This window comes from Engraulis encrasicolus, chromosome 21 (genome assembly GCF_034702125.1).
Source record: "Engraulis encrasicolus isolate BLACKSEA-1 chromosome 21, IST_EnEncr_1.0, whole genome shotgun sequence".
NCBI classification, from domain to species: Eukaryota; Metazoa; Chordata; class Actinopteri; order Clupeiformes; family Engraulidae; genus Engraulis; species Engraulis encrasicolus.
This window is the reverse complement of record NC_085877.1, coordinates 4008805-4036771: the sequence shown is the minus strand read 5'-3', so window position 1 is coordinate 4036771 and position 27967 is coordinate 4008805. Positions and strand designations below refer to the sequence as shown.

The following is a 27967-nucleotide window of genomic DNA, read 5'->3' as shown; positions in this document are numbered from 1 at the left end:
AAGTGTGCCATAGGTCTCATTTAGTTGATCTTTAATTAATTGCTATATGCAACATGAATAAACAATCCCATGCAACAACATAATTGCCCATGAGGTACTTCTTTAAAACAACAAACATTATGAAGCACTTCAGCTGAAACTTTATTATAAAAGTAAATGGACATCTGAATTTTCGCACAAGAATACAGTTCATTGAAGGGGGGGGGGGGGGGGGTAATTTGTCCCGGGCCCAGGTAGAGTGGGGGTCCAAAATTGGGTGTCCATTTCATTGTATGTATGTATGTATGTATGTATGTATGTATGTATGTATGTATGTATGAATGACTTTGTCCAGGACCCAGCAAAAGCTGTCAGCGGCCCTGCATTTAAGGACCATGTTTCTCTTTCTCTTCCACACCAACTTGATGCGTCCTTTTCGCGGTCAATGTTACTTTCTGTTCACAAGAAACTTCTGCCTTATCTCTGTCCATGTCCACTGATGCACATCTATGGGTCATGTCAGTTCATGTGACTTGAAGGAGGAGAAATCACAAGGCCAAGTTTTGCTGTCCCAGCCAAACTTTGAGGGGAAGGGTCAACCATCGAACCTCAAACCTCAGACACTGCTCACTGGTCAACACAGGCCTGTGACTCTGAGTGGGTGGGAAGTCTCTCTCTCCACAGGAACTGCCGTGATGAAGTAACTGGTCAGATCTGCAGTTCGTCAGCACATGACTGTGTGGAATAAAAGATAATGGAATTTAAGTTTAAATGAACATGGCTGACATGCATTGTTCCACAAGTCATGTGATATTTGCTCGTAAGGTCCCAAGGTAACACCATATCCTCCAAACCTAATAGAGCTTGAGCTAGGGATGCAAATTATCGATTCATTCATTAATTGCTAGTTGATTGACCTTATTGATCGACTCAAGATTAATTGATAAGTGGCAAATGAATTGCAATGAATTTTATAATACAAGTAAAGCTTTAATTGATTTACATAGATTAATCTGTTAATTGTTGACATCCCTAGCTTGAGCCAATATGAACATACCTGTACAGCACAGGCCAAACGTTTAGACACACCTTCTCATTCAATGCTTTCTCTTTTTTTCATGACACCCATACATTGTATAGATTCTCACTGAAGAATCAAAGCGGTAAATGATCCACAGCAGACAGTACTACTGTTGTTTTTTTGTTTTTTTTTGCTAAGCACATAATTGCACGTGTTTGTTCAAAGGCGTGTGAGTGGGGACACACTCTCAGCCCAATTCTAGGCCCATCAATATCTAGTCATGGGTAAGTGAAGTGAAAGCCCCGATTGGGAAACTCCTACTCCCATTGTCATTGTGACACAGCACTCTACAGCACACAAGTGTTCACTGCACACAACAAAATTGCATTTATGACTCACCCGTGCAAGGGGGCAGCCCCGAATGGCGCCCCAAGGGATCAGTGCGGCGGGAGTGCTGTGCCACAATGACAATGGGAGTTTCCCAGTTGGCCTTTTATTCACAGTACATGATCTTATATTACGCAGTACCCACAACTACAACAACTTTTTTGGTATGTCATTATACCACTGACTTCTACTTCATTGTACCACTACTACTAATAATAATAATAATATTTATTCTTTACAGTATAATATCACCACCATGTTTTCAAATTGCTTCAAACAAACAAATATTAAACAAATGATAAAATAATGATAACAAAATAAATAAATAAACAAATAGGGAAAATATTACTGATGGGAAATTAATCAACAAGTTAGGATAAATGAAGTGAGCTTAATAATGAAATAAAATAACAATTAGATAGAGGGTGTATGGAAGCTGAAAGCTCTTTGGCCAGCTAACTTATTCCGCACATCTGGGATGGAGGTCAAGCTGGTATGTAAGGTGCGAGAAGCTCAGTAAGACATGCTAGTATACTGACATGTGATAGAGGTCATCTTAGGTCACCTTGGGTTTAAGAAAGGCAGGCATTTCGAGGTCACAATCCTGGGGTGATGATGGAGCTCTTGCTGTTTCTTCCAGCTCATAGCCATTCTTATGACGAATGAGATTTCCCCAAAGCAGTAAGTGCTGGCAGCCAGGACATCGGCCCTCTACAGGCAGCCAGTGGTTGCCGTGTTCTGCTTTGAGGAAGTGCTTGGCCAGACAAATCAGGTGACACACGGTGTCACATGGTGGCAGGAAGCAGGACAATTTATCTGAGGGCTGACAGGAAACGGCAAATGGTTATGAAAGCCACACTCATGTGTCCATCCACACAGCAGGCTTGACTACCCGCCTCACACAAGTGTACAGTACACAACACAACATGAAACAACACATACAACTCCCCCCACCCCAATCACCCTCCTCAGTAGTCTAATCTAAAGTTAATTTAGATTAAGATGCAAAAGCCAGTTATCCAGTATGCATCAAGATGTCACATTGTGAGTGCATCCCAATATGTGTCCTTGCCTCCTCCACTTGTGCTTGTCTCCTCGTCCCGCCTCCTGGCCCCTCCTCCGTGGAGAAAACGATAAAGTTTCCCAGCTGTCAGCCTCGCCACAACAACTTTTGAGGGACTGTTTTTCATTCACCATCCCAATTGCAAATGAGAAAAATACTTTACAATTGAGCTTTTGCAAGATATTGAAATATAATGCTGTTGTCAGTGATGTCATCATGACGAGAAGCAAGTGGAGGAGGCAAGTGGAGGAGGCAAGGTCACATATTGGGATGCACCCTGTTACTCATTGATCAGAGGTACATTCTGTTCAAGTGATGATGTGCGATGGCAGTGTGATCTCACAGAACTCTGTGAAATGACCACGGACACCCATGAATAAAATTCAATATTGGCATTAGGAAATTACCAAAGCGTTATGGAATCCCCAAAAAAGTCTAGCACTTTGATATGGTACTTAGGTCTATGACAGAATGGGTATGCTAATTAAGAGGCGACACAAAACAAAATTTACCTAAATGGAGCAGCAGAGTAAGAACAGTTTTTTCGTTGAAGTTGCTGGAACTTTAGTGTGCAAGGCTCAAATGAAAAGCTTATGTTGAGTAAACACAGCCTAGGATCCATATGTGAGTCCCAGAAACTATGCTTCTCACCTCTCCTAATGTGGAAATTGACGACTGTAAGTATTTAGGTTGGACTTATTCACCGGGTCATGAGCCCTGCTGTTCTGATGAAAAATGACGAGTCATTCCATTTGCTTATTTTCAGCCTTTTACTAACACTGGTTACCTCACTGTCAAATGTTTTTTGGTGAGTACTGATTTTGAGTCAAGAGCTGCTGACTGTGCTCATTTCAAGATTAGACTGTAAGCCGATGGATAGATGGATTCTTTAAATCTAAAGAGGCCAATGTTACACTGCTTGAGGCACTACTTCCACTATTACAGTACTGGTAGTAATTTTACAATGAACCAGTACTTCTAGTCTCAAAGGGATTCTTTCATTATATATTACTATTCTTCACGTTTGTCAAAAAATTGATTTGACAAATTTGAGTTTTGAGACTTTTAATGACAAATCTTTGGTCGTGAAATGAAAAACTATGTTCTCAACCCTGATTTTCATGCCTTGTTTTCAGTCTGAGCTGACGTTCGCAGCGCATGGGCGCTACCTTATGGTCATTTACATGTAATGCCTGTAATTGTAAATGTTACATTGTAACTAGGGCTGGGACATTAATGCATTAATTTTGCGACTAAAAAAAATACTCATTTTAATCACACTATAATATAGCTAGGCCTACATAGTTCTGGATTAGACCAGATTGGAGGGCAGCATTTTGCCTCATGGTGAACAGTCTGCTGAAATTGAGAAGAGTTTTCTCTTCTTTTAAAAATGAAAAATATTTTTAGATTAAGCTTATTTATTGTCATTATTCAAAATCCATGTGAAAAAAAAAAAACTTTTCACTGTTTACAAGTCAGATATTTAAATGCGATTAAAATGCGATTCATTTCATTAATACATTTCAAAGCCTATAGATTAATTTGATTAAAAAATGTAATCGAGTCCCAGCTCTAATCGTAACGCCTGAATTCTAAATGTTACATTATCTTACTTGAAATGGCCTTCAGTGAACACATCCGTATTCAACATCAGCTACAACGAAATGGTGCAAACCAGGGCTTGCTTGACGATAACTTTTTCACTTACCAGCCACTGTGGCTAGTGGCTCTCTAGAGTCACTAGCAATTCAGCTATTCTACTAGCCACAAATGTGATGTTTATCTTTTCATGATACTGTACATCTAACCTCAGAAGATGAGATGCTAAAGCAAGAATATGTGTGGTCATTTAGTTCCTCACCTTCACAATCCCTAAACAAAGTTTGCATCGTTCCTTCTTGTCCAGCTGTTCTTGCTGTCCCCCGTGCTGGTCAGCGACGGCATCTCCATCTGGTGTCTTCTTCTTCGCCCTCACAGCGCCGAAGGCTATAAGCATGTGAGAGGGCGGCCACAACCCCGTGTCAAAGTGAAGATGGTATTTGGGCTGCAACCAGCGCACTGTGAGTGGTAAGCGGTTCCATGGTGCCACCTGCAACATGTGCGATACAATGCGCCAGTGGAATTGCAGACTGGTTTCTTTTCCTATATTTATTTCCACGTGCGCCAACCGGCGCGATCTGTCGGGATTCTGCCATGCCCACTCAAACTGAAGAGTGGACAAAGGAGAAAGGAGAGGTGCAATTAGTGTACACATCAGCTAATGGCATTGATATCTGTGGTCAGTGTTGTACCTGATATAGTTCAATGAACTAGCCTACAGTTCATGAACTAGTTCATGATTTGGGCAAACGTGAACTGAAAGCACATTATTTACTGCCTGATGAACGGACTATGAATGAGTTCATTTAGGTGCTTGTGAAGGAACTATGTGCGCCTTCGTTTAATAGGGTGCCACATTTCCTTAGTGTTCGAGTGAAAACACAGTCAGATACATCGCAAAGAGCCCCAATGATATAAGATAACAGCTAACATACATTTTCTCTGTTCTGATAAAAACATGCTGTCTGGGGTGGGATGTTGGCTTTGCCAATGATATCAAACAATAGACCTCACCACAACCTTTTGCAAAAAAAAACACTACCTTAAACTCATTACTGCACTGAGGGTTGCCTCACAACAGAACAGCAACTCACTTTACCCACTATACCCTACCTTCTCAATTCATCCCCTGGGATAGCCACTCTGTAATACCTTGGACTTTTTGAACTGCACTTTGACCTTGAAAAGAAGTATGTTCCACTAAATATAACTATCTGTAGATTTTGTATGTTATTTAGATAAACCTAGGGGTTACAAAAAACTTGGAATGATTACTATTGCAATTTGTCCCATGGCAAACGCTACATTGATTGGCTTATAAGCAGCATGAAAAGACTGTAGTGCACCTAAATTGCACACCTACCCTCAAAGCAGCTATGGCCGATGGAAAACCGTGGATTATTAGAACCATCTCCCTGTAACAATAAAACAGAGGAAAATTGAACAGCCAAATTCCTGAGATTTCTTCTGAATTATCTGCATAATAAGTTCACAGTGTGCTTGTGCAGAATATCCTCTGTAGCCTACATGCACATATTCACAATATACCACACCTGCACAAATCCAATACTTCCTATGCTCATAGCTTTGCTACCTACCTTACAGCTGATGTCATACATTTACATAACCTTTCTTAAGTAATATACAACAAGCTAACAATGCAATTACGTTTATATATATATATATATATATATATATATATATATATATATATATATATATATATATATATATAACATTGGCTTTTATTCGTATACAAGGCCTTAGTTGGCCAGCTCCCCTTGTATATGCAGAGCCTTTTATCTTTTAGCAGTCAAGGATACAACCTACGCTCAAGTAGCTACATTGTTTTAAATGTCCCCATGATAAAAACTGAATTTGGTAAAACTGCTTTTATTCATTGTGCCCCAACTCACTGGAATGAATGGCAGAAATCTCTTAAGCTTGCTGTTTTTATGTCTGTAGCTGAGTTTAAAACCTATCTTAATGACACTTTTAAATCTGTCTGCACTTGCTTTTAATATTTTAATCTCCTTCTAATGTTGTTTTATGTTTATTATTTTATGGTTTTTATTGTGTAATTTTATCTCTTTATCCATATTGATTTGTTCTGTTTTGTCTGTGTCCTGTCTGTAAATGTAACTGTTATGTGTGCTGCCGCCTTGGCCAGGGCTCACTTGTAAAAGAGAATTTTATTCTCAATGTGATTTTATTTCCCTGGTAAAATAAAGGTAAAATAAAAAAAATAAAAAAATATATATTTGGTCTTTGTTTTTGAGGTCAAAGCAGGGAGTTTTATACAAGGTCCAATAGACAACTTTGTGACAATAGCTGGTGATATAGTGACTACAGGCCAGCTGACAGCTTTTTGCTGGGCCCGGGACAAAGTCCCAAAGGTCCCCCGAACCCAATAAATGCAATGTAATCTATCTCTCTGAGCCCGGGACAACACACACAAGAAGAAGAAGAAGAAGGAGATGAAGAAGGCTGCCACAGAGCCACGGTCGTCACGTGATAGTGTTGGACCAATAGAGAAGCTGATTCGTGACAACAGCCTGGCAACATGGCGGCCACCGTGGTTCTTTTTCTAACTTCGCTCGGTGTTTCACTATGGGATACGCTTGGGCGTGACCATCTATGGAAGCTCCAATGACATTACGTCTGTCAAAGACAGACAGTCGACGCAGTCGGGCTCCGCCCGCTTGGGGTGTCTACCCCCGTCGACACGCTGAGTCCAGCATTCTCGCTTTCTTCCCGTGAAGATCTACTACAAGCTCCTCGCACCTGCCAAGGCTGTGCTCGCTTAACCGTTCACAGACGGACCGTCCATGACCCCGTCGCCGAACGCGACCGCGGCCGGTAAGTGCTATATTGTTTGCCTTCGTCAAGAAGTGCATTGAAGGTTTGCAGTTAAGTCAGCTTACTTTCCAACTCTAGTGAAGTGTCCGCGTCGTGGCGAACTTCAAGTTTAGCATGGCGGGCTACCTAACCCACCTAGCTACCTAACTTCAGCTTAGCCTGATTTAGCTACCTCTACCTCCACCGAGCACTCGGGTGCCGGTGATAACTTATTAATGGTAAGCTACACCGTACAACAGGGAGCGAGAACGCCTTACTCGCTACTCTGTTTGACTATTTTCATCTGTTTTCATTTGGTAACCCACCTCATGTAAACCCACTCGGCGGGAAATAAGTTGCTAGCTTCAATCTGTAGCTACAAGTTTAGCATGGCGGGCTACCTAACCCACCTAACTTCAGCTTAGCCTGATTTAGCTACCTCTACCTCCACCCAGCACTCGGGTGCCGGTGATAACTTATTAATGGTAAGCTACACCTTACAACAGGGAGCGAGAACGCCTCACTCGCTACTCTGTTTGACTATTTTAATCTGTTTTCTGTTGGTAACCCACCGCATGTAAACCCACTCGGCGGGAAACAAGTTGCTAGCTTCGATCTGTAGCTACCCCGCACGTGCGGCTAATCTGCTAACACTGGTGTTAACTGAAGTAATCACTTGTTATGACGAGTTCTTCGAGTAACACTACTCTCCTCTCTTTTATTCTGAAAGATGCTTCAGGCATTTCCCCCGCCATAGGGAAGAGTGAAAATAAAGAGTGAAGAGCCCGTTGCCTCCCGTGCCGGCGCCACGCAGCCCACCATGGCGGGCGGAGAATCCCAGGTCTGCATGGAACCCTGCCATGCACATGCAACGGTTGCAGGCCGCCATACCTGCACCACTGCGTGGACAATTCGGGAGGAGAGGCTGAATGTGGTGATCGTCACTAACAGCCCCCATGCACAAGTCAGACTCTGTGGATACCATGCCACCCGAGGACGACCCCAGCTTAGGCTACCCCCTCTCACAGGGAGCAGGAGGATACCCAAGCATAAAGCACAATATCAGGGACATCACGTCGCTGCCCCCTCGACCCCAACAGGGTGGGCGACCTATCCTGCAGTAATCAAGGCCCCCCAGTGACCATGCTGACTCGGCGGCCCTCTGCTCAGGATGCAGGAGACAAGGAAACAAGGAAAGGGACCAGCAACACTGCCCCCTAACCCCCCCTCCCTCCTCAAGTCCAACCTGGCCACCCCTCCCAGCAGTCCTGGCCTGTCTGAGAGATGGCCCCCTGTCACTGGAAGCCTCACAAGTATTCCAAATGTGCCCTAACCGACGGGCTGTGTCGACTATGTCCAACATCGCTCTCCCCTGCAAGAGAGACTGATAGGTGGGCGAGCCGGTCCGATTGCTCTCTGATGCTGTCACCAGGTCCAGACGGACACGGCAAAACAGACACTCAGGCATCATCTACACGCTGCACCAAGGGCCCGGCGCTGTGCTGGTGAAGATGAGGGAGACAAGGTCTCGGCAGGCAGAAGGATGATGCTCTCTGGGCGAGCCTGACACACAAGCCGCCCCCAGGCCCCAACCTCCCAGACAGGTCAACACTGCCAAGGTAGTCATCCTATGGAGAGAGAGGCCATAGCCTGCACCCTAAGGGCTAGAACGGTCAGAAGCTCAAGGTGCTTCAACCCAGAACAGAGGCCCAAACTGTCCAAACGGCCTACAGGACCCAGTGGCGGACCTGACAGCCCAGGCTCACTTGTTCCCACGTCCTTGCCCACAGCGGAGAGGAAGATGGAGAAAAGGTTATGTCTTACAGGTGTTCAAAATCTGAAACTGCAGACAAAGTGTCACCAAGCACAAATCACACCCAATCTCAGTGTCCAGTAAATATACATTATTCGCACCTAGGCCGTGGGCCAAAGGCGAATCTGTTGATACAAAATAAACGCCAATGCTACACAGAGGGTAATTTCACCAAACTGTTCAGTATACCAAGGTGTTCAGTATACAAAGATCTTTATCTTCCTAGCAAGGGCCAGGAACGATTTGGTCAACACATAAGATGCACATAATGCATGAGAGCGGTCTCATCTCACTAAGGTGTTAAGTAGACTAAGGTCATTCGCACCAAGGCAGGGCCAAAGGCGAATTTTATTAACACAATATACACACATTGTGTCTCACCAGACTAAAGTGTTAAGTAAACAAAGGTCATTCGCATCTAGGTAGGGGCCTAGTGCGAATTGTCTTAACACATAACAATGTTAACATGTTATAACATGCACACTTTGCATCTCACCAGACTAAAGTGTGCAGTAAACAAGGGTCATTCGCATCTGGGCAAGAGCCAAGGGCGAAATTGTTACTACATAACTTACACAAGTAAGGCAAAGCAGTAGCCTCTGTCTCACCAGACTAAACTGCTCAGTAAACAATTATCATTTGCATCCAGGCAGGGGCCAAGGGTGAAATTGTTAACATTATGCACACAGGGGATACTATCACAGTAGTCTTAGCAGTGTTAAGGGAACAAATACCCCTCGCACCCAGGCGAGGGGCAGATTTGGTAACACAAAAGTGGCTCCCCGTGCAGCCTAGGGGTAGCCACAACAGACCAGTGTGCTTTAAAATAAATAAAGAATGCCATCCCCATCCAGGCCTTGGGCCAAGGACGGAGTTGTTATTGAGAAGTCACACACGAGGTGTACAAGTACAATGTACTGACACCAGAAATCTCTCTCGAAAATAAATACGGTACATACATTTAAAAAAGAGGGGTGCACCATTTCCCCCTTATTGGCAGCGGAGACATATCAGAGATCTCTCCGGTGACGCTACTAGTGTGCGTCGCGTCACGTCACGGCTGCGTGGGTAACGTGACTAACGTCATATAAGAGCGACGGGTCATGCTCATCCATGACGTACAGTACACAAACGCAACACTACTTTATTCCACTGTAAGTGGATAAAGAACTTCTGTTGATCACAAAACCACCTAGGTTCAGTGGAACACTAATTTAAGGTCAGTAGACTGAGTTCTCGAGTTACGAACGAAGAGATCCCTTCTTTTCTACTCTAAGGAGCCGTCAATGGGCTCTGTTCAACATACTGCGCGATCTCAGCTGGAAAGCGCATTTTACAGACCGTCTTATAAAAACAGGTATGCCACAATCGCATACATCTGACAACAAGGTGCTTTGTCAATCATATCATCGTCTCGATTTTGGGGTTGTCACAAGAGTTACAGCAGATGATCGTATCACAAGGCTGTAGCCTGTCTGAAATCAGAATGTGTATTATGAGTTTCGCCGCCACGGCAAAACATACAGCATCTCGCTGCCTCAACCGGCGATTGAGGACGGCGTTAGCCCCTCTGACAGGCTTGGGATCAGAATACTGTAATTAAGACAATTTCCCCTATTGCTCCCTCTCGAAGGAGTCAGCATTAGATTCCAGGACGGCGCTAAAGCATCGAGTGAATTTGGGTTCAACAAGTCACCGTTAGTAGGCTAGTAGTCAGACAAGGTCTAGACTACAGTTGGTGTAACGGCATCCGCTATTACGGTAGCGAGAGGTGTCTCTCTATGATGAAGGGCTTTTACAGTAAAGCTTACAGTAAAGCCTACTGGCCACGTTGTTCATGCAGTGGTTTCACCATCGCACATCCAGGGCGACCATATACATTAAGTGTTCTGGGCCCTGAAACATTTCCAAAACGATGTAGGTGGTTGAGGAAACTATTGCTGGGTCACAGTTTCTGTTAAGTCTGCAGAACAGGGCCAAGGGGAACATCCTCTCTACTCTCAAACATCGGCTTGTGTGGGGCAGGGGTTGGTGCAGGTTTTTGCTATCTCTACACCTTGTAAGGAAACACACAGTGCCCTCTATTCCTCCTTGGCATAAAAGATGCACTAGATTGCTATGGGCAAAACACCCTGCTCTATGCATTCACACCAATAAGCATAATAACCCCCACACTGGTCAGAGTCAGGCAACAGAGCCTGCTACTGATTTTGTTGGCCCAATTATGTCACCATGGGGTCACGATTGTGTAAGGATGTTCGGAGGGCCCTCAGGGGCCCCACCTCTACTGAGAGATCCTCTCAGACAAGAAGCGATATTTATAATTCACACCTAGACAGGCTGGTCCGGTAGGCTCATTCTGTGAGAGGTAGAATTCAGACGCAGTCGCCCTCTCCCAGCAGTCACCGAGACTGTACTAGGGGCGACAGCAGCATACACACTTCATACTTGGTCATAAATGGCGTGTGTTCAAGGTATGGGGCACACGGAGACACTTCTCCCTAACGCCCTGTTGTTCAGCTTCTTAGCTTCCTATGGGATCTTATACACAGGGTTAAAGTCTTTCCCAATAGGAAAGTTTACCTTGCTGCATTTTCAGCCAGCCACAAGTACAAGTTAAGTACAAGCCAGCAGGGTAGTACTCCTTGGAGACTTAGTTCTGGTTAAGTTGAGCTACACGCTCACCCCTCCAAATCACTGGTTTGAAGTGTAGCTTGTCAAGACTGTTCTAATACAGCATTAACCACCATGAAATGAGTGAGTGAACTAAAAGCCTTCCTTGTGAGGCCCTCTTGGTTTACAATCTGACTCTGATTTGAAGAAGGTGCGTCTTCTCCCCATTACAGATTCGTGCCCAGAGCAGGACTTTCTTTAGATGTCGGAGAAAGGACCTGGATGCCCCGCACCCTGCCCCCTCACTCAGAGGAGGGTCAGGAGCTCAACTATGTGTGTCCTGTTAAAGCTCTGTGACTATACAGAATTTAGCAGAGTTCAACTTTTTGTGGCGGCCACACACCATAAAGGACTACCACTGCCACGTCAGGGGTTGTCTCATTGGATTGTGAAAGCTACAGCGGTTGCCTATCAGAATAATGTCTCGCCGGCCCCTTAGGGACCTAAGAGCTTATGCATTAACAGGAATGGCCAATTCCAGGGCACTGTCCACGGGGTTGCCAATGGTAGGCCTGTGCAATGTAGCGAACAGGGCCCCAGGGTACACGTTCGCCCGCTTTCATGAGCTAGAGGTATCTGGCCGACACTTATCTCACGCTGTACTAGGTTCTGACTCCCCAGCAGCGATCTATACATTCTGACCGATGCTACTGTAATAAGGGCTTTACATAGCGTGCATTCCGGGAGTGGGCTATATCTCCCATAGTGAAACACCGAGCGAAGTTAGAAAAAGAACGTTAGGTTATGGCTATAACCCTCGGTTCTTTGATAACAGAGTGAGGTGTTTCACCTATTTTTCCCTCCTTGCACTAGTTGTTAGGTGGGGAAGAAACCGTTAAGAATGCTGGACTCAGCGTGTCGACGGGGGTAGACACCCCAAGCGGGCGGAGCCCGACTGCGTCGACTGTCTGTCTTTGACAGACGTAATGTCATTGGAGCTTCCATAGATGGTCACGCCCAAGCGTATCCCATAGTGAAACACCTCACTCTGTTATCAAAGAACCGAGGGTTATAGCCATAACCTAACGTTTTAAAGCAAGAATCTGTACATCACATAAACAGTTATACCGTTTTATTCGAGCCCTTGTAGAACAAGGCTTGTGCAAACACATGCACAGGTCTTTAAATGTAAGAACAACAAAAATGGGCACCGCTAAACTGACGTTAATAGTGTGTGTGCATCTGGGGCAACTCGCAAAGATGTTTGCACCATTCATGAAAATTGGTGGCAAAATCCGACCGTGTAAGGTCTACTTTGTTGTTGTCCATGTATTTAAAAGACAGAACAAAACACGTGGTTTGTGTAATTATACGCACACATTTTTCAGTTGTACACAAGAGCTACTGAACCAGCCTGGTGGATATGCTTACCATGGTCCTTTGCCACTGGTCTTTTTCGCTCCACCTCTCTGTCTACCGGCGTTGTGTTGGTCGATCCTTCGCTCTGGATCTACAGTTTTACCGATGTAAATTTTCCCAGTTAGGCGCTTTATGGTGTTAGTGCAAAATAGCATATACACACCAAAAAAACCTTCCACCTCATCCACCATTGTACAATCTACTTAAGTATGCTGGAGTTCGGATAACGTCGTTTTCGATTCACATATTTAAGAGGTAGTATTTTGTAAGTCTGACTAGTGGACGATTTCACTCGTTCATAACTGCTCTCCAAGTCGATACCAATCAGGTTAGAACCTGATAATCGCTAGAACTATGAAACCGGCTGTGTCACTCAAAACTGTTGCAAAAATGTTTTGAAAACCAATCTTAGCTGCTTGTGTATAAGCCTGATTATAAATGCAAAACGAAGTATTTTATCCCGCAAATTGGAGATTATTTGATACAAACAATCAATTAAATGTAACTACTGGAATAAAGTTCTACAAATGAAAGTCATGTATGTGAGTTATGCATTTTAAATATTCATTATTGATCAGGCGAACTTGAGTTTGGGTCCCAATTAGGACCCCATTTGACCCCACCCTCAGAGGTTCCACACAAATCCGATTGGCTGAGAGCGTTGAATTAGCAGCTACGGGGAAAACAGAAAGCTCTCTGTATTAAAAAAAAAAAAAAAAAAACCTACCCTGTGTGTAAATTCTGTCATCTGAATAAATCTGACATTCTATTCGTTTATTAATTATGGCAATAACAACTGACCTCATCCGCGAAAAACTCATAGCATCGATTGGAGCAGTGCATGTGGTATGTGATGTTGCTGGTTGGGCTGCATGTTGCCGTGTTTGAGAAGCCGCATTATGAAAGCAGGCGTTTCGCAAATTCACGAAAATGTGCCAAGACAACACTTCTAGAGTTGTCTGAATATAGGCCTACTCGTAGTAAAGGCTGTCTGATGAAGTATGTTGTTAAACTACGCCTTCTCTCAAATATTCACTGATGTCTGTCTACTATTGGAAAAGAGTATGCGTGTCACGCTATGGTGGCACCAATGGTTATGGTGCCTATGGTAGCCTACAGATAATATGCACATTTTTCCGACGATGCGCACATATGTGAGGGAATTGATCTCCCCTCATACATTCCTAAAATGGACTGAGTAGATATCCTCTCTCTGTTCTGCTAACACAGTGCAGATTAGGTGTGTGTGGTCATTAGTCGGCTGGCTAGTGGCAGGGTCTTTACCTTCTGAAGCCGGGATGTCCACCCATGTCTATATTCTCATATTAGAAAATATATGCGGTACCTTCTTGGATTTCCTCAGAATTTCACCAATTTAGTAGCCTGATAAACCAGACCAAATGTGAGATTGGATGTGTAATTTACTAGTTTACCAGGCTACCAATTTAGGCTATAAAGCTTAGTGGCCCATAGCCTACCCAATATGACTAGAAGACATGGTACCAAGTCAGAAGTAGGCTATGTCTCAAGTCTGAGTCAAGTTCCAAGTTAAGACACAAATGACCAAGTCAAGTCCAAGTCCCATTTTTTTTACCAAGTGCTTAGCAAGTCACTATTTTATGCACAATCTTGACAACTACTAATGAATCTTAGTTTATATCCAATCTGACTAATGGATTTATTTTCCTCGTTGTCATCTTAATAACAGGATGTAGAAGACACCTCCCCGAACAGATGTGCCGGAAGTTTCAAAGTTCTCATTGTGTCTCCCCAGTTCGAAGGAAAGCCCCTTTTACAGAGACACAGGTAACAGTGACATGCTGCTGAGAAGTGTGCTGTGTTACTACATTGTAGCTGTATCTGGTGTTCTCTCATCTGGGCTGTGTTTCCACAAAAGCATTTAAGTGGTACTGAAGCCTAAGTAGTTCAAGCAGGGCTCTACATTTGAAAGTGGCAAATTATTTGGTCTTTTCTATCAGTTTGGCTGGTAGAAAAGACCAACTTACTTGCCACTTTGTCCCATTAGTGAATATGTATTATTTGGCTAGTAAGATTAACATCTTTTGGCAATTTGGGTAGTGATTAAAAAATATATATTTAGAGCCCTGTGTATACACCACATCACTAAAAGTTGATACATACAATCGTTTTGTAGGCCTTTTTCTCGCACATGAAAATAAAATGCTCGCGCAAAGTGCATGTGTGAGGTAAAATAGTGTATGTATACACTTTAAGTGATGATGTGAGACTTTAAGAGTACTACTTAAGAGTTTTTGGGAAACTCAGCCCTGGTTTGTAAGTACAATTAAGCTAAGGTTGCATTTTCAGTTTGGTAAACACCTGTTGCTTAATAAAGCCAAGTCTGCTTCATTTCCAGGATGGTGAACACATGTTTGGCTGAAGAACTAAAAGAGATTCATGCATTTGAACAGAAGACCCTAACGCCAGAGCAGTGGGAGAAGCAAAAAGCACAGTAGCACATAAGCGTGTGCACACACACACACACACACACACACACACACACACACACACACACACACACACACACACACACACACACACACACACACACACACACACACAGACGTACTCAAGCACAACGGGCATGCAATGAAGGATGAAAGAAAAATCTTGATGCCATGACCAGATCGGCAGACTGCTATACATGATGTCCAAACAGAGCCATGTTTATGTTGCATCAACAGTTTGCTGATATCCTTGTTTCTAAGTTAAAACAAGGTATACTTGTATCATCCAGATATCTACTTCAACTAGCTCTTTCAACCATGTACACAGGAATTCAATTAAAAGTGCCTGTGATATCAGAAAAAAGAATTTGCATCATTTCGTTTTTGGGTTTGTGTGGCATTTTGTTTGCCTTTTAATTTGTTGCCGGTAAAGAAATAAGTATAAATAAATTGTGTGGTTTGACTGTAATTACACTGTAGTAGAGTTGCACTTTTCCACAGTCTAAAACATATTTTTACCTTAAGCTAGCAGAGTTGTATTAAGTAGAAGTAGAAGTACAGATGTAATTTCAACTATGTAACATCATGCTATTAGTGTTGTAATGACACCTGTTAGAGTAGTTCTACTTCTACTTTTTACAACCCTGAAAAGCTACCATGCCTTATGTTTTCAGAAAAAGTGGTCTTTGCTTTTTGAGCTATTGTGGATGAAGTGAGTAGCCCACAAGTATGTCATCAGGGTGACCCCTAGAGGGCAGAAGACACTTTTTGTTGGGTCAAGCAGATCAACACAGAGTCCCTATGCAGAGTCCGGGTGCTGTCCGAGGAGAAGGGGGGTAAATCACAGCACACTGATCTTCTTTCAAGTTTCAGCAAAGAAGATCAGTGTGCAGTGATTTACCCCTTTTCCTTAGTGTTAGTGACAGGGCATATTTCACATTTCAAAGGCAATCAACCCTCCCTCCACTAAACTTTTGTGCACATGGACCACAAATTGCAATTTCAATGTTCTATTGTGTTCTTTTGTTCGTTTGTTTGTTCTCAAGGTAGATTGTGACAAGAGAAGGTATTGCAGCTATGCTGCCCATTACAACTGTGCTGCTTATTCCCAAATTGGATCTTTTCATGAATATTTACTTGGTAATAAATTAACATAATTTACTATACACGTCTCACCTTACTATCAGCAACAATAGTGATAATTCTTTGATGCTTTCCGCAACAGTATGCTTACCTACAAGACCCATACAGCCTACAGTGGGTCCGCATGAAGAGAAAGAATGTCATTTACCTTCTGCAATGAAGACAGTGACTTGTGACAGAGCTTGGTACATGGTTTGACCAATTATGACTATTGTGGAGGGGATGCAAAGAGATACTGTGTGTGAAATGTCAAATAATATCAGTCCTTGGTAACGTATGTGTGGTAACCATGGTGCGTAATGTTCTGGTTGCATGTCATGGTGTTTTCACATAAGACAATTTCCAGCTGCTTTACAAACAATCGGTGGAGATAGAGAGGGAGATTACACAAAGAGTTTGTTTACAGAATACCACAGATGCGGTTCAATCAAATTGTGTAAAAATATTGGATACAGAACCACTGAATGATGCTGTGAATGTTTGCATGACTCAACAGCGAGAGGTGCTTTTAATGAACATGTGTCAAACCGAGAGGGAGGGAGACATAGAGAGGGCGAGAAAGGAGAGGAGAGAGGTGGAGAAGGCTTAGAGCAGGGGTTCCCAAACTTTACCATGACAAGGTCCCCCTATACACCGGTAGATTCCAGACAATGCCCCCTTACATTGGGGCTATACTATTTTTTTTCTGCCTCCCCCTCTATGTGTGTGTGTCAGTGTCTCATTTGGATATACAGTGTAATATGAAATAACGATAATGGTGGTAATTTTCAGAGATGCAATTAGATTATTATCTAGTTCTTAACTAATGGGAGTAGTGTTTGGCTGGTTGTGGTTTATTTTGGTGCACATTAATTCATCCATTAATTATTTTGTTGTGCTATATGTTTTCTACCAACCTGCCATGGACCCCCTAGGCTAGCATTCCCTTCGCGGCACCCCGCAGGGGTCCCTGGCCCCCACTTTGAAAACCACTGGGCGTAGAGCTCTGCACAGGCACCCACTCGGGCACCTAGAGCAGCGTTGAGTCTGAGCATTACTTCCACCACTTTCCCTCCTCAAGCGCACCTACCCATGTGGAAGGAAGAAAAAGACAGAATATTAAAGGGAGGGGGTTGGAGAGGCAAGAGGAGGATTTGAGCTTCTGTCTTGACTACCAAAAGACAGAGGGGGGCACATAAGGTATTATTGATCACCAATAAAATGTTTTAAAAATCTGATCACATGGGGTAAAAGGGCATTTTGATTATACCACGTGACATTTATGATGAGTGGTGACAGCATTGTCATGCACACTATATACACAGGTGCTGCTCAATGTTGGACTATGTCTACGACTAGAGTGTCAAAATGATGCACCAAGGCTCACAATAATGTCGGTATAGCAAAGAGAGCTTTCATATTCATATAATAACCACTTAAAGGTAGTGGTATGCTTACTGACCATATTTGTCAATTGGAAGGTTTTGCAATCCAAGGACAACAGTTGGACTCCATATTATGCTACAAAGGTTATGTCCAGATTTGAGAAAGCACTTTAATACTCACTCTGCAAAATGTGCTTCCAGCCAGTAATAATTCTTCTTTTTTTGTTGAGGCCTATCCCTGCTGTGCTCCATACCGCTCATGGCTGGATTGGCCATATGGCATAGAGGGCATTTGCCCAGTGGACTGTTGATGATTTTGCCCTGACCCTCCCCACACTACAGCAGGCCTCTTCAAGATAGTTAGATATTAAAAACCACTTAACTGTCAAATTCCATAGAATTCCATTGTTGTAGAATTCTACTGAGGATTAAGTAAGGGATAATTGACGACACGGTGTGCGTATAACAGGAAAAATAATGCACACCTAGGTGGTGATGCGGCCACGACGCGAAGCCGAATACACATCGGTGTGCATTATTTTTCCTGTTATACGCACACCGTGGAGTCAATTATCCCGCTTACACCACGGTTGCCACACTGTGTGAAAGTAATTTAAGGCATTATTTCGGTGCTTTAATGGCTAAAACAAAGGTTTTCTGTAGAACTACTTCCTTCCGCCACAAGAAGCTTCTTTTCATAACTTTCTGGCGAACTGCCGTTACTAATTCTAAATGTAAGGTTGCTATGGCCAAGACACCGTCGTTAGTTCTATCGCATTCGGTTGTTAAGTCAAGAGCCAGTCGTTAATTCTATCGCATTTGGTTGTCAAGTCACTCGCCCCATGTTCTACTCGTCCGATATAGGTGCATCTGACTTCTTGTCCACTAGATTATGCTGCAGTTGGCATGATGATTCCTACAAATTTACAGATCTCAATAGATTAAAAAAATACCCTGCGCATCTTGCCGAAATTCTAAATGCCTCACCTCGCCATTAACTTAATCAAAACAGGCACCTCGTCAGTCTGCTCTCCTCCCATGGGAAACTTTCCATGCGCTTCCTTAGTTAGGCCTATTGATCCGAAAATATCCCCTAGCCTACTCTTCATATAGCCTCCTCTTGTGGGGAAGAAACGCAGAGTCCTAGTTTTGCGCAGGGAATCTCTCTCTCTCTCTCTCTCTCTCTCTCTCTCTCTCTCTCTCTCTCTCTCTCTCTCTCTCTCTCTCTCTCTCTCTCAGAAAGTTGACAGAGTGATGGTCAGCAGGGAGAAATAGAAATGTTTCTAATTGGATTAGGTCATTATATTACGATTTGCACCAGATTCACTTTGCTGGTGATGGTGTTTCCAGACGCGCCATGCGACATGTGTTAATTTAGCGCGTAATGCTTTGCAACTTTCTTTCCCTAACTTATGAACGAGCCTTAGCGCATTAATACACTAGTTATGCGGGCAGAAAAGTGACCTAATAGTGGGACTACTTTAGGTGTGCATCTATAGACAGTTAATCAACACCCCATTTAGCGCGTCACAATGGGAGATTCCAGACTGCCGTGATATAAGTGTAATGTAAAGCATTTTGGCTGTTAGGGTCTAGCTGATATTAGACTTAAATCATTGTCTTCATTGTCTCTCTCAATGCCTGGTGGACCGGACTTTGCCAAAAATGCCTGCTCAAGTAAAAAAAATCCCAGTCCAACTGTTAGGGTCCAAATAGCTGATTTTAGATGGCTAACAATTAGTCAAAGGCTTTTTTCTCTCTCTCAATGCCTGGTGGACCGTCTTGACTAAAATGCCCAGTTGGAATTTTTTTTATCCCAGACCAGCCCTGATACCGCTCCATGGTGCATGTCAGATTACAGCCCCTGCTCAAATGCGGTTAATGTGCACTGAGAATCAGGTGGCGAGTGGTGGAGTGCTGGTCAATTATGTTCCACTAATTCCTTCTCCAACTGAGCTTTTGTGCTATCTGTGCTGTCTTCGCAGGACAAACAAATAAATGCAAACACACACACACACACGCACGCACGCACACACCGCACAAATACACATGTAGAATCCGGATCTATGACCACATCGCTACAAATTAACCAGTGCAAGAAAGAGAACTTTGTTCTTTTCAGAGGACATCCATGATGAGATATTAATAATATCTCTCAAAAATATTAAATCATTTGAAAATATACAAATTATTTGCCATATGCAATTTATTCAAGATATTATTTAATAAATATGGTATTATACAAAACACATCGAATAAATATATCAGCATTATATTCTGAACGTTGTTTGTGTCATTTTGTATCGTTTGCATTTTGCACGTTTCTCCTGGAATGGAAGAATAAAAGAAATATCCAGTAAAATGTAGGTCAAAGGTCAAAGTCAAGATCTACGTTTGTACTATGCCAATGAAAAGTGTCTTGGTAGTGCTTTGTAATGGTATTCCATTATCCTTTATGTACAAGAGCTATAAAAAAAGTCTACACACTGTCCATATGTCAGGTTTTTGTGATGTAAAAAAATGACAGAAAGAAGATTGAGGTTTTGGAATGTCCCAGACAGAATTCAGACCTGGCTGTATCCCATAGCATAGAACATCTTTTGGGTGATCTGAGGAGAACTGTGCACGTGAGATGCACTCAAAATCTGTCAGATTTGGAGTGCTTTTGCAAAAAGGAGCGGAAAAATATTGACACATCAACATATGCCACGCTGATAGACTCTTAACCGAAAAAGACTGGGTGCTGTAATAAAAGTTAAAGGTGGTGCAACAAAGTACTTCTTTAAGGATGTGCATATTTATATATTATTAATTCATGTTAATTTTATTTTCTATTATTTCCCCTTTGCTTTTCCCCTAGCTTTGAGTTTGTTTTTAAATTGCATTGTACAGGTTAATAGTTATATCAAAGGTGGAAAAAGTTTTTCTGTTATTTTTACATCACAAAAACCTGGTATTTGATCAGGGGTGTGTAGACTTTTTAAAGCCACTGTACATAATGCTAAATGTGCATGTGCCCACCCATGTGCACACTTAGGTATGGGATGGTGCTAAATCACCTGCCCCTTGGCCCTGCTGTACAAAAAAATGCCCTTTTTCAAAGTTAGATTTTTTTTCACAATGTACTTTGGCCCATGTTGATATGATAATCTACAAATGCTTCACAATCAAAAGCACGTTACAATAATGCCCCGATAGCCTCTATAGCTTAGTTAGGCAGCCGGAAGTTTCACATGGCCCCAACATCCCCCCTTCCAGCCCTTCAGCACCTGCCCTCCAAAATGTCTGTGCAAGCCAATGTGCCCACCAATCAGATGTTTTTGCGGGCAGCAGTAATGTTCCTCCTGGTTCAGTCTTAAGTGTATATCTGTCCTGGCATGGTATAGAGAGAAATGCTCCTCCAGGTTTAAAGGCTGATCATCTGATTAATCTGAAAACGCTTCGGAGCCGTCACTCTGTGGAATGTCCAGCATGGCATGAAGTTCCTCAGCTGAGTATCCCAGCAGGCCTTGCAGGTTGCAAACGAAGCGGTAAACGTAGCGCTTGCCCGTTGTCTTGTGGATGATGTTCTTGTCGTAGTAGTAGCGTAGGCCTCGGCTCAGCTTCTCATAGTTCATTTTCGCGTTGTTCTTACGCCGACCCCACATGTGAGCAACCTAGAACAAAAGGTGGAAACTTCTGGTCATTTCTGGTCAAATGGACTTGGATTGTGATTATGTTTAGACCATTTCTTTTTCTTTTATCAATCAACAATTACGATCAATGCATATTGTCGCTATCCAGCAGAAACCTCCACTATCTTTTTATTGTTTTATTTTCATTCTTTATTCATTCTAAAATATAAATCAGTACAACTGGTCAGATGCCATGATAATGCGACTGATCAATTATTTAATATCCCACTTTAAAGTTGAAATTAATATTTATTTAGAAATTAGTGATTTGTAAATGAATTATTCAACAAAAAACAATGAAAAGTGGAGATACAAGGTTTCCTTGTGACAGTGACTCATCCAGTATTGTGCGTAGCACTCTGGTAGTTCTGCAGTATTTGATTCGCAAACTGTGGTATATGTATGTAAGGCGACACATCAAGCATATTCCTGCCTTTGCAGACATGGAGTAGATCTACATGAAATGTGCATGAAAAGAGAAACATTTCAAAGTTATCACTAATACTTAAAAATTGATGGTGGTGGTAAATAATCATGAAAAAAAATTCGGACTGGGAATAATACATTCTGGAAAAAAACTACTAAAATGTATCCGGCCCCCGATATCATTTTAATGTTATTCAGCTTCACATGAAATATGACATATTTTGTAAAGGATTCTTAGAAATTACATTTGCAATACAATTAAGTTATATTCAGGGGACCCAGAGAAGGTGGGGTCTGTTTTAAAGGTGGCTGCCTTCAATACAGGCCTAAAGTGAAGGGGGAAATCCTGGTTTGTGTTCATAGTACGGCCCTCGGGGGACTTTTACGGCCCTTGGATGAATTTGTAGTGGCCCTTCGGATGAAAAAGGTTCCCCACCCTTGTTCTATAGGCATCATGTTATGTTGCCTATTGCACATCATCCCTGAGCATCAACTTCAAACTCTCCCAGGAAGTGATTACCTCGTCTGGGTCCGTCAGCTTGAATTCCCATCCATCTCCAGTCCAACTGATGAACGATTGACAGCTTTGGTCAGTCAGCAGCTCCAATAGAAATTGCCAAAGCTGAATAGGACCGCTGCCTATTGGATGACACAGAAAAAGGTGAGAAATGGTGTAAGAAAACTGCCAATCAAAGAAGAATCAAATCATACTGAGGTCAAGTTCTACTTCAGTGAAATACCCTTTTTCCCCTTAAACATGACCTGTGTCCAACATTACACTTCCGTTACTCGACTGCAGGGGTGTCAAGCTCATTTTGGTTCAGGGACTACATACAATCAGTTTGATCTCAATTGGGCCGGACAAGTAACGTAATTGCAAAATATCGCACATTTCTGCTTCATATCTGGATCAAATTGCAAGTCAATCCTATCAAGGTAAACCACCATCTGGACCTGGACCACCATCCTAAGAGGACAACTCTAACAGCAGGAGGTGTGACCAACCTGTCATTATTGGCAGGGAGGTCACACCTCCACAACAACATCAGCTGATTTTAAAGCACGTCACTCATCAACATCACAGTGACCCTCTGATGAAGACGGAAGTAACACCTTCGAAACACGTCAGGTAAAAGAAAAAAACTTTTACATGTCTTAAGGCAAAAGCAAATCTAAAGTGTTTATATCAAGGTAAATGTCAGCCCATGAGCATTGGCTGTAAATGGTGAGCAAAAAAGCCAGATTTGGTCTCAAATATTGAAAACTTGACATCTCAAACACCTGCAGCACAGTTCACTTCCTTCTTTTTTGACATTCGTAGTTTTTTGCTCTCTACGAGTCTGGGGCCGGATTAAACCATCTGGCAGGCCGCATCCGGCCCCCGGGCCCTATGCTTGACACCCTGGTTCTACTGTAAAAATGAGGAGGTTCCTCAAAGAATCTTCAGCTTCGCCGTGGGGTAATGTGAAAATTCTCTGAAGAACCCCTAGTTGAGTGTTTTAAGCAAGGCCTGTCGATGGGCCCATCTGCAGTAAGAGGTTAGTACCAGTATAACCTGCCAAGACAGCCGCTGGGACGAGTGCTTTATCCAGGCCCGCTGCGTCCCCCACCAAATCCCTGAAGGTCAAATGAGGGTGAGGGAGGTCAAAGGTGATCTCATCTGGCTGCAGTCCATCGGTCGACATGGAGTCCTCCTGCACGCCCCCTGGCCACTGCACCGGAGCAGCCACCCCAACCTCAGCACCAAGAAGTCTTGTCTCAGTCTCTACGTCATCAGCAACTGTTCAGGTAACACATAAAAAGTAGATGAAGGATGTGCATTCCAGTATTGATACTGCTTCTAAACAATTATTAAACATTAATGATTATCAAATGTTTTTGGGTACTGCAAAATACACAAAAACAGGGAAAACTTACAGCTTGGCATTTGAAAAAACTAAAAAACCTACTGCACAATTACAACAGGATATTGTACATACTGGACATGAGAATTCACTGCATTAAAACAAAGTTCCTAATGTTATAAACCTTTGTTGAAAGGACAAAAAAATATCTGGAAAATAATTTTAAAGAATATATTTTAATTGATGTGTATTTCATTGAGGGAAATGAGTATTTGACCCCTCTCGCCAAAGAAGACAAAGTACTTGGTGGCACTTGGTGGTATGCGATTCAAACCTGTAACCTCCTCAGACCAAGGCAAACACACTAACCATTTGGCCATACGTAACTAGCCTGGGCGAATAGCCGACTGATGTGCGGAGCCAAAATCTTTGGGTGGAGTACAGAGGATGGCGTCGCGAGGCTAATGCGTAACTACCGCAAGCACACAAATCCTCAAGACATTTGTAAAAGGGTGGTTGATATGATACCCTGTTTTTACGTAACATGTTAAAAACCTTCAAAATTGATATTTTTCCCCTTGAAAACAAATTTAAATTAAAGAAGATGTGGTACATCATGTTTCATATTAGTCTTAGATGAGAAGAAACATTTTTGTTCAGATTTATGGAAAGGTTTATATGTCAAATGTCCTGTGGTGTGACTGTAACATTAATACAACCTGGAATATATACAGCTATAAAATAAACCAACAACATTTTGAATCATTTATAAAGCATTTGGCATGATTGCATAAATATTAACCTTATATTAAAAAATATGAATGTGAAAAAAACTCAATACAGTAATATTAACTACAAGTTCAATTTCGTAACACAAATTGCGTCCTGCGGGGTGACATATAAGTCAGGTTTGTGGACGGGCAGTTGCAAGGCCAACTAACCAGTTATACCTCAGTTATTGGAGAGTGGTGTGGAAGTTTAAGGTGACTATTAACCTCTTAATATGTCTACATATTGCAATGTTTCTGTCACACAATGCTTAGGTTCATTTATGGTGTCCCGTGGTGTGACTGCTCTTATGGAAGGAAAAAAAGTTTTTTATGAGTGAAAACACATATTAAGGTTAAACACAATATCATTATCTAGTTAGCATGAGCTCGGAGGTCAGTCACGAATACAAAAGGATTAAAATGGCCACCACAATTCAGTGAATTTCCTGTGGTGTGACTTCATGTCCTGTGGTGTGACATGCTTAGGCATTGTGTTACTCAATCCTCACTTATTGTTCATGCATCATGCAAGGATATAAGGATACCAGGGGCCTCATGTACAAAACTTACTTACGCACAAAAAAGCTCCGTAAGTAACTTTCCACAAACATTTTCAGATGTACCAATACTGACTTAGCATGAAAAACTGCACGTTTACTAAATTTCATGTAAAATTGGACATACCACATGAATCAGCATGAACACCTGTTTATGTGTGGAGTGATACATTTAAGATTTTCAGGCGCAAATGCATTTTTCAGATATTCACTTAAGCAAAGATTCAGTAGGAAATCTACGGAACTCCTTGTACATGAGGCCCCGGGAGATTTATTTGTCACATTCACACAATTATTAAAAGTAATACAGTGAAACCATGCAGTAAAATCACAGTTGTCTGCCTGTACGATGCATAGGTATGTGGGGGTGGAGGTGCGGGTGGGTTGTAGTGTGTGTGTGGGGTGGGGGTTAAAGGAACAATAGCAGTAAGAGCATTGGGGATATGTTTGTGCAGAATATTAATCATTTTATTGTATCTTACAGAAATGTCACACCAATGATGTCACACCACAGGACACATTTTCCCAAAAATGGCAAAAATTAAGCGAAATTCCACGAACCACTGAGTGCTTTATTTTTTTCATTTTTTCCCAATTTTTCCACCCATTTTTTCAGGAATTGGAATATGTTTCCTCCTTTAAGTGTGTTACGGCCTTAAACGTCAACCACCCAAAACTACTTGAGTGTGAAGCATGGAGTGTAGAGCTATGTTCTTATAGCCTTAAAGTTTAAACAATGCGATCATGCAAGGCCAGCATCTTAGCCTATTTTTTTTGTATTATTATTTCATGATCACTGCACAATTGCAGTACCTCTTTCTGCTTATAAATTACAAATTTACCAAAATTACAAATGACAGGCAGCTACTCACCAATGTTGCACTGTGACGAACTGAAGGAGGATGTGGGTGCACAAAGAGTCATCTCTCTGGCAGGTTCACATTCTGTTTTAGAAACATGAAAACAAAAAACAAGCCCATTGAGATAGATATCTTTTTTGCAAGCAAGCCCTGGCCAAGGCAGCAGCACACTGCCATTAAATAGCAAGGTCATGACTGTTGAAACAAAGGTGGTAAAGAAGGCACATAGGCCTACTGTTTGTGATGATGTGTCACACCCCTTACATCTGTCATTAAAGTTGTTGCCCTCAGGCAGGAGATCAGACTGCCTTCTATCCAGATAAATTGAGCCTCTTGATCATTCATTATACCCACTAGTACATCCCTGTTAAATAAGGATGAAACCGTAAAATTGTACCTGAAGAACCATTCATAATATGAATAGTATTATTATGGGAAATTAAGAAAAAACTTAATTCTATTTTTTGTTCAAGTTAAACCAGTCTTTGCTGTTCTAGGAACAACAACCTTTAACATGTTGCCTTAATCAACCCATTGATGCCTGAGGCACCTGCAACAAACGCCAGCTTTATATCAAAGCCCTATTTGGGAAAAGGTGCCCTCAGCCTATAAAAATCTTGTATCTTGCATAATTGCATTCTGTCAGCTCTAACTTACCCACATTTGTATTTATTTTTTAAACTCAAACGTCATAAGCCTGAATGCTGCGTTCCATGCAGCTTCAGGGGCCTTGGTCAATGTTGCTTATGTGCAGCATCCAGCATCGATGGGTTAAATAAGGTGTGATGGTGTCTTTTGCCTGTCTACTACCTCTGCGCATCATCTCCAGGTGTTCCCACAGGATCTCCCCAGCGGTGCCGTCCGAGATGAGAGCCAGGAAGTCCTCTCTCTCCAAGCTGCAGAGCTCGCTCCCCCGCATAACGCTCAAGTCAGCCCCCAGGTGTTGCAGGCCAAACTCTGCCTGGCACCAGCTCAGCCAGTGGTGGACTTGCCAGTCCGACCACAGCCTGGGGTCTGCCTCAGAAAAAAAAGCAAAACACTTACACTTAAAGTAATTTACTTTGAAAATGACTGTGAAAATATATACACGTACCTACCTATAGTATACAAGAATCACAGTTAAAGGATCACTTCAGTCAATTTCAATATGCTGTTGTATTGCTCACGCTACCCTTGACTTGTCAGTACCCGGTGATGCCACATTTTTAGGCTCAGCCTTTTCCAAGATATGAGATACCCTAATGGGGGCAGCGTTTGTTTACATTTTTAAAAAAAGAACATATAGGCCTACTCCAAATATTTTCCCAAAAGGTACCACTGTTGGCTAGTTGTCTGCTGAAGTTGTATAACCTTTTGGATGTTTTTGGGAATAAATACAAATGTTTTTTTTTTTAAATGTAAACAAAGCGCTGCCCCCATTACCACACAAATACACCTACCGCGACAAGAGCGAGGCGAGCGACGGAAGTAATTGACTTTGTATTGAGTCACGTGACAAAAGCGATTCTGGAGACTAGAGGCGATTTGCGCGACGAGAGCGACAGTTTGAAGTTGAAATCCTTTCAACGACGCGGTTCGGCGACCAGCCGCGACAGCCAATGACTGTATAGAGGTCAGTGACCACAGCCAATGGGAATGTTTGAATGCTTTTCCTTCTGCTTGTAACGGACATACTGTAGTCGCTTGAATCGCGCGCATCGCTCTGTCGCTTGAATCGCATCGCACCTGGTCTATTCGTGCGGTTACAATGACCAAGATCTCAGAAAAGAAAAAAAAACCTCAGGTACTGACAAGTCCAGGGTAGTGTGAGCATTACAACTGCATGTTGAAATTGACTGAAGTCATCCTTTAAGAGTGTGGCTTTTCTCTAAACAAAAACTACTTGCTTTGACAGTGAAAATCAACACAGTTCAGGATTTACATACCACGGAGGCACAAATATTATGGAGCCATACCACTTGGGAAGCACAGCCGGTGGCTCTCCTGATTAAAACCCGCAAAGCTGGCTCTCACTGCCTGGGTTAGAACCTCTTTACTGGTGGGGGTGAGAGGAGGAACCTCCAGGGGATCCATCTCTAACGAAAAGAAAGAAAGAAAGAAAGAAAGAAAGAAAGAAAGAAAGAAAG

At 42.5% G+C, this 27967-nt stretch overlaps 3 protein-coding genes across 5 annotated transcripts; 1 reads left to right on the top strand and 2 right to left on the bottom strand.

The window, feature by feature from the left end:
* Positions 1-137: 137 nt before the first annotated feature.
* slx1b (SLX1 homolog B, structure-specific endonuclease subunit) lies at positions 138-13108 on the bottom strand. 3 transcript variants are annotated; one of them, XM_063187233.1, is made up of 5 exons: positions 12748-13108; positions 5416-5467; positions 4315-4659; positions 1953-2210; positions 138-714 (listed from the first exon to the last, which is right to left on the bottom strand). In XM_063187233.1, exons 1-5 carry the CDS (start codon positions 12924-12926, stop codon positions 688-690), a joined length of 861 nt encoding a protein of 286 aa, XP_063043303.1. In that variant the 5' UTR covers positions 12927-13108; the 3' UTR covers positions 138-687. The 3 variants fall into 3 exon arrangements, with proteins under 3 accessions (XP_063043303.1, XP_063043305.1, XP_063043304.1); XM_063187235.1 differs by having other exon boundaries at positions 4315-4542; XM_063187234.1 differs by having other exon boundaries at positions 617-714; positions 1927-2210.
* Positions 13109-13376: 268 nt separating this feature from the next.
* On the top strand, positions 13377-16332 carry zgc:112271 (uncharacterized protein LOC553698 homolog). The gene is made up of 3 exons (XM_063186786.1): positions 13377-13581; positions 14444-14541; positions 15113-16332. Exons 1-3 carry the CDS (start codon positions 13519-13521, stop codon positions 15210-15212), a joined length of 261 nt encoding a protein of 86 aa, XP_063042856.1. The 5' UTR covers positions 13377-13518; the 3' UTR covers positions 15213-16332.
* Positions 16333-19910: 3578 nt separating this feature from the next.
* On the bottom strand, positions 19911-27914 carry LOC134438033 (protein C-ets-1-like). The gene is made up of 6 exons (XM_063187622.1): positions 27797-27914; positions 26652-26855; positions 25854-25925; positions 23357-23590; positions 22331-22449; positions 19911-21366 (listed from the first exon to the last, which is right to left on the bottom strand). Exons 1-6 carry the CDS (start codon positions 27912-27914, stop codon positions 21136-21138), a joined length of 978 nt encoding a protein of 325 aa, XP_063043692.1. The 3' UTR covers positions 19911-21135.
* Positions 27915-27967: the final 53 nt, after the last annotated feature.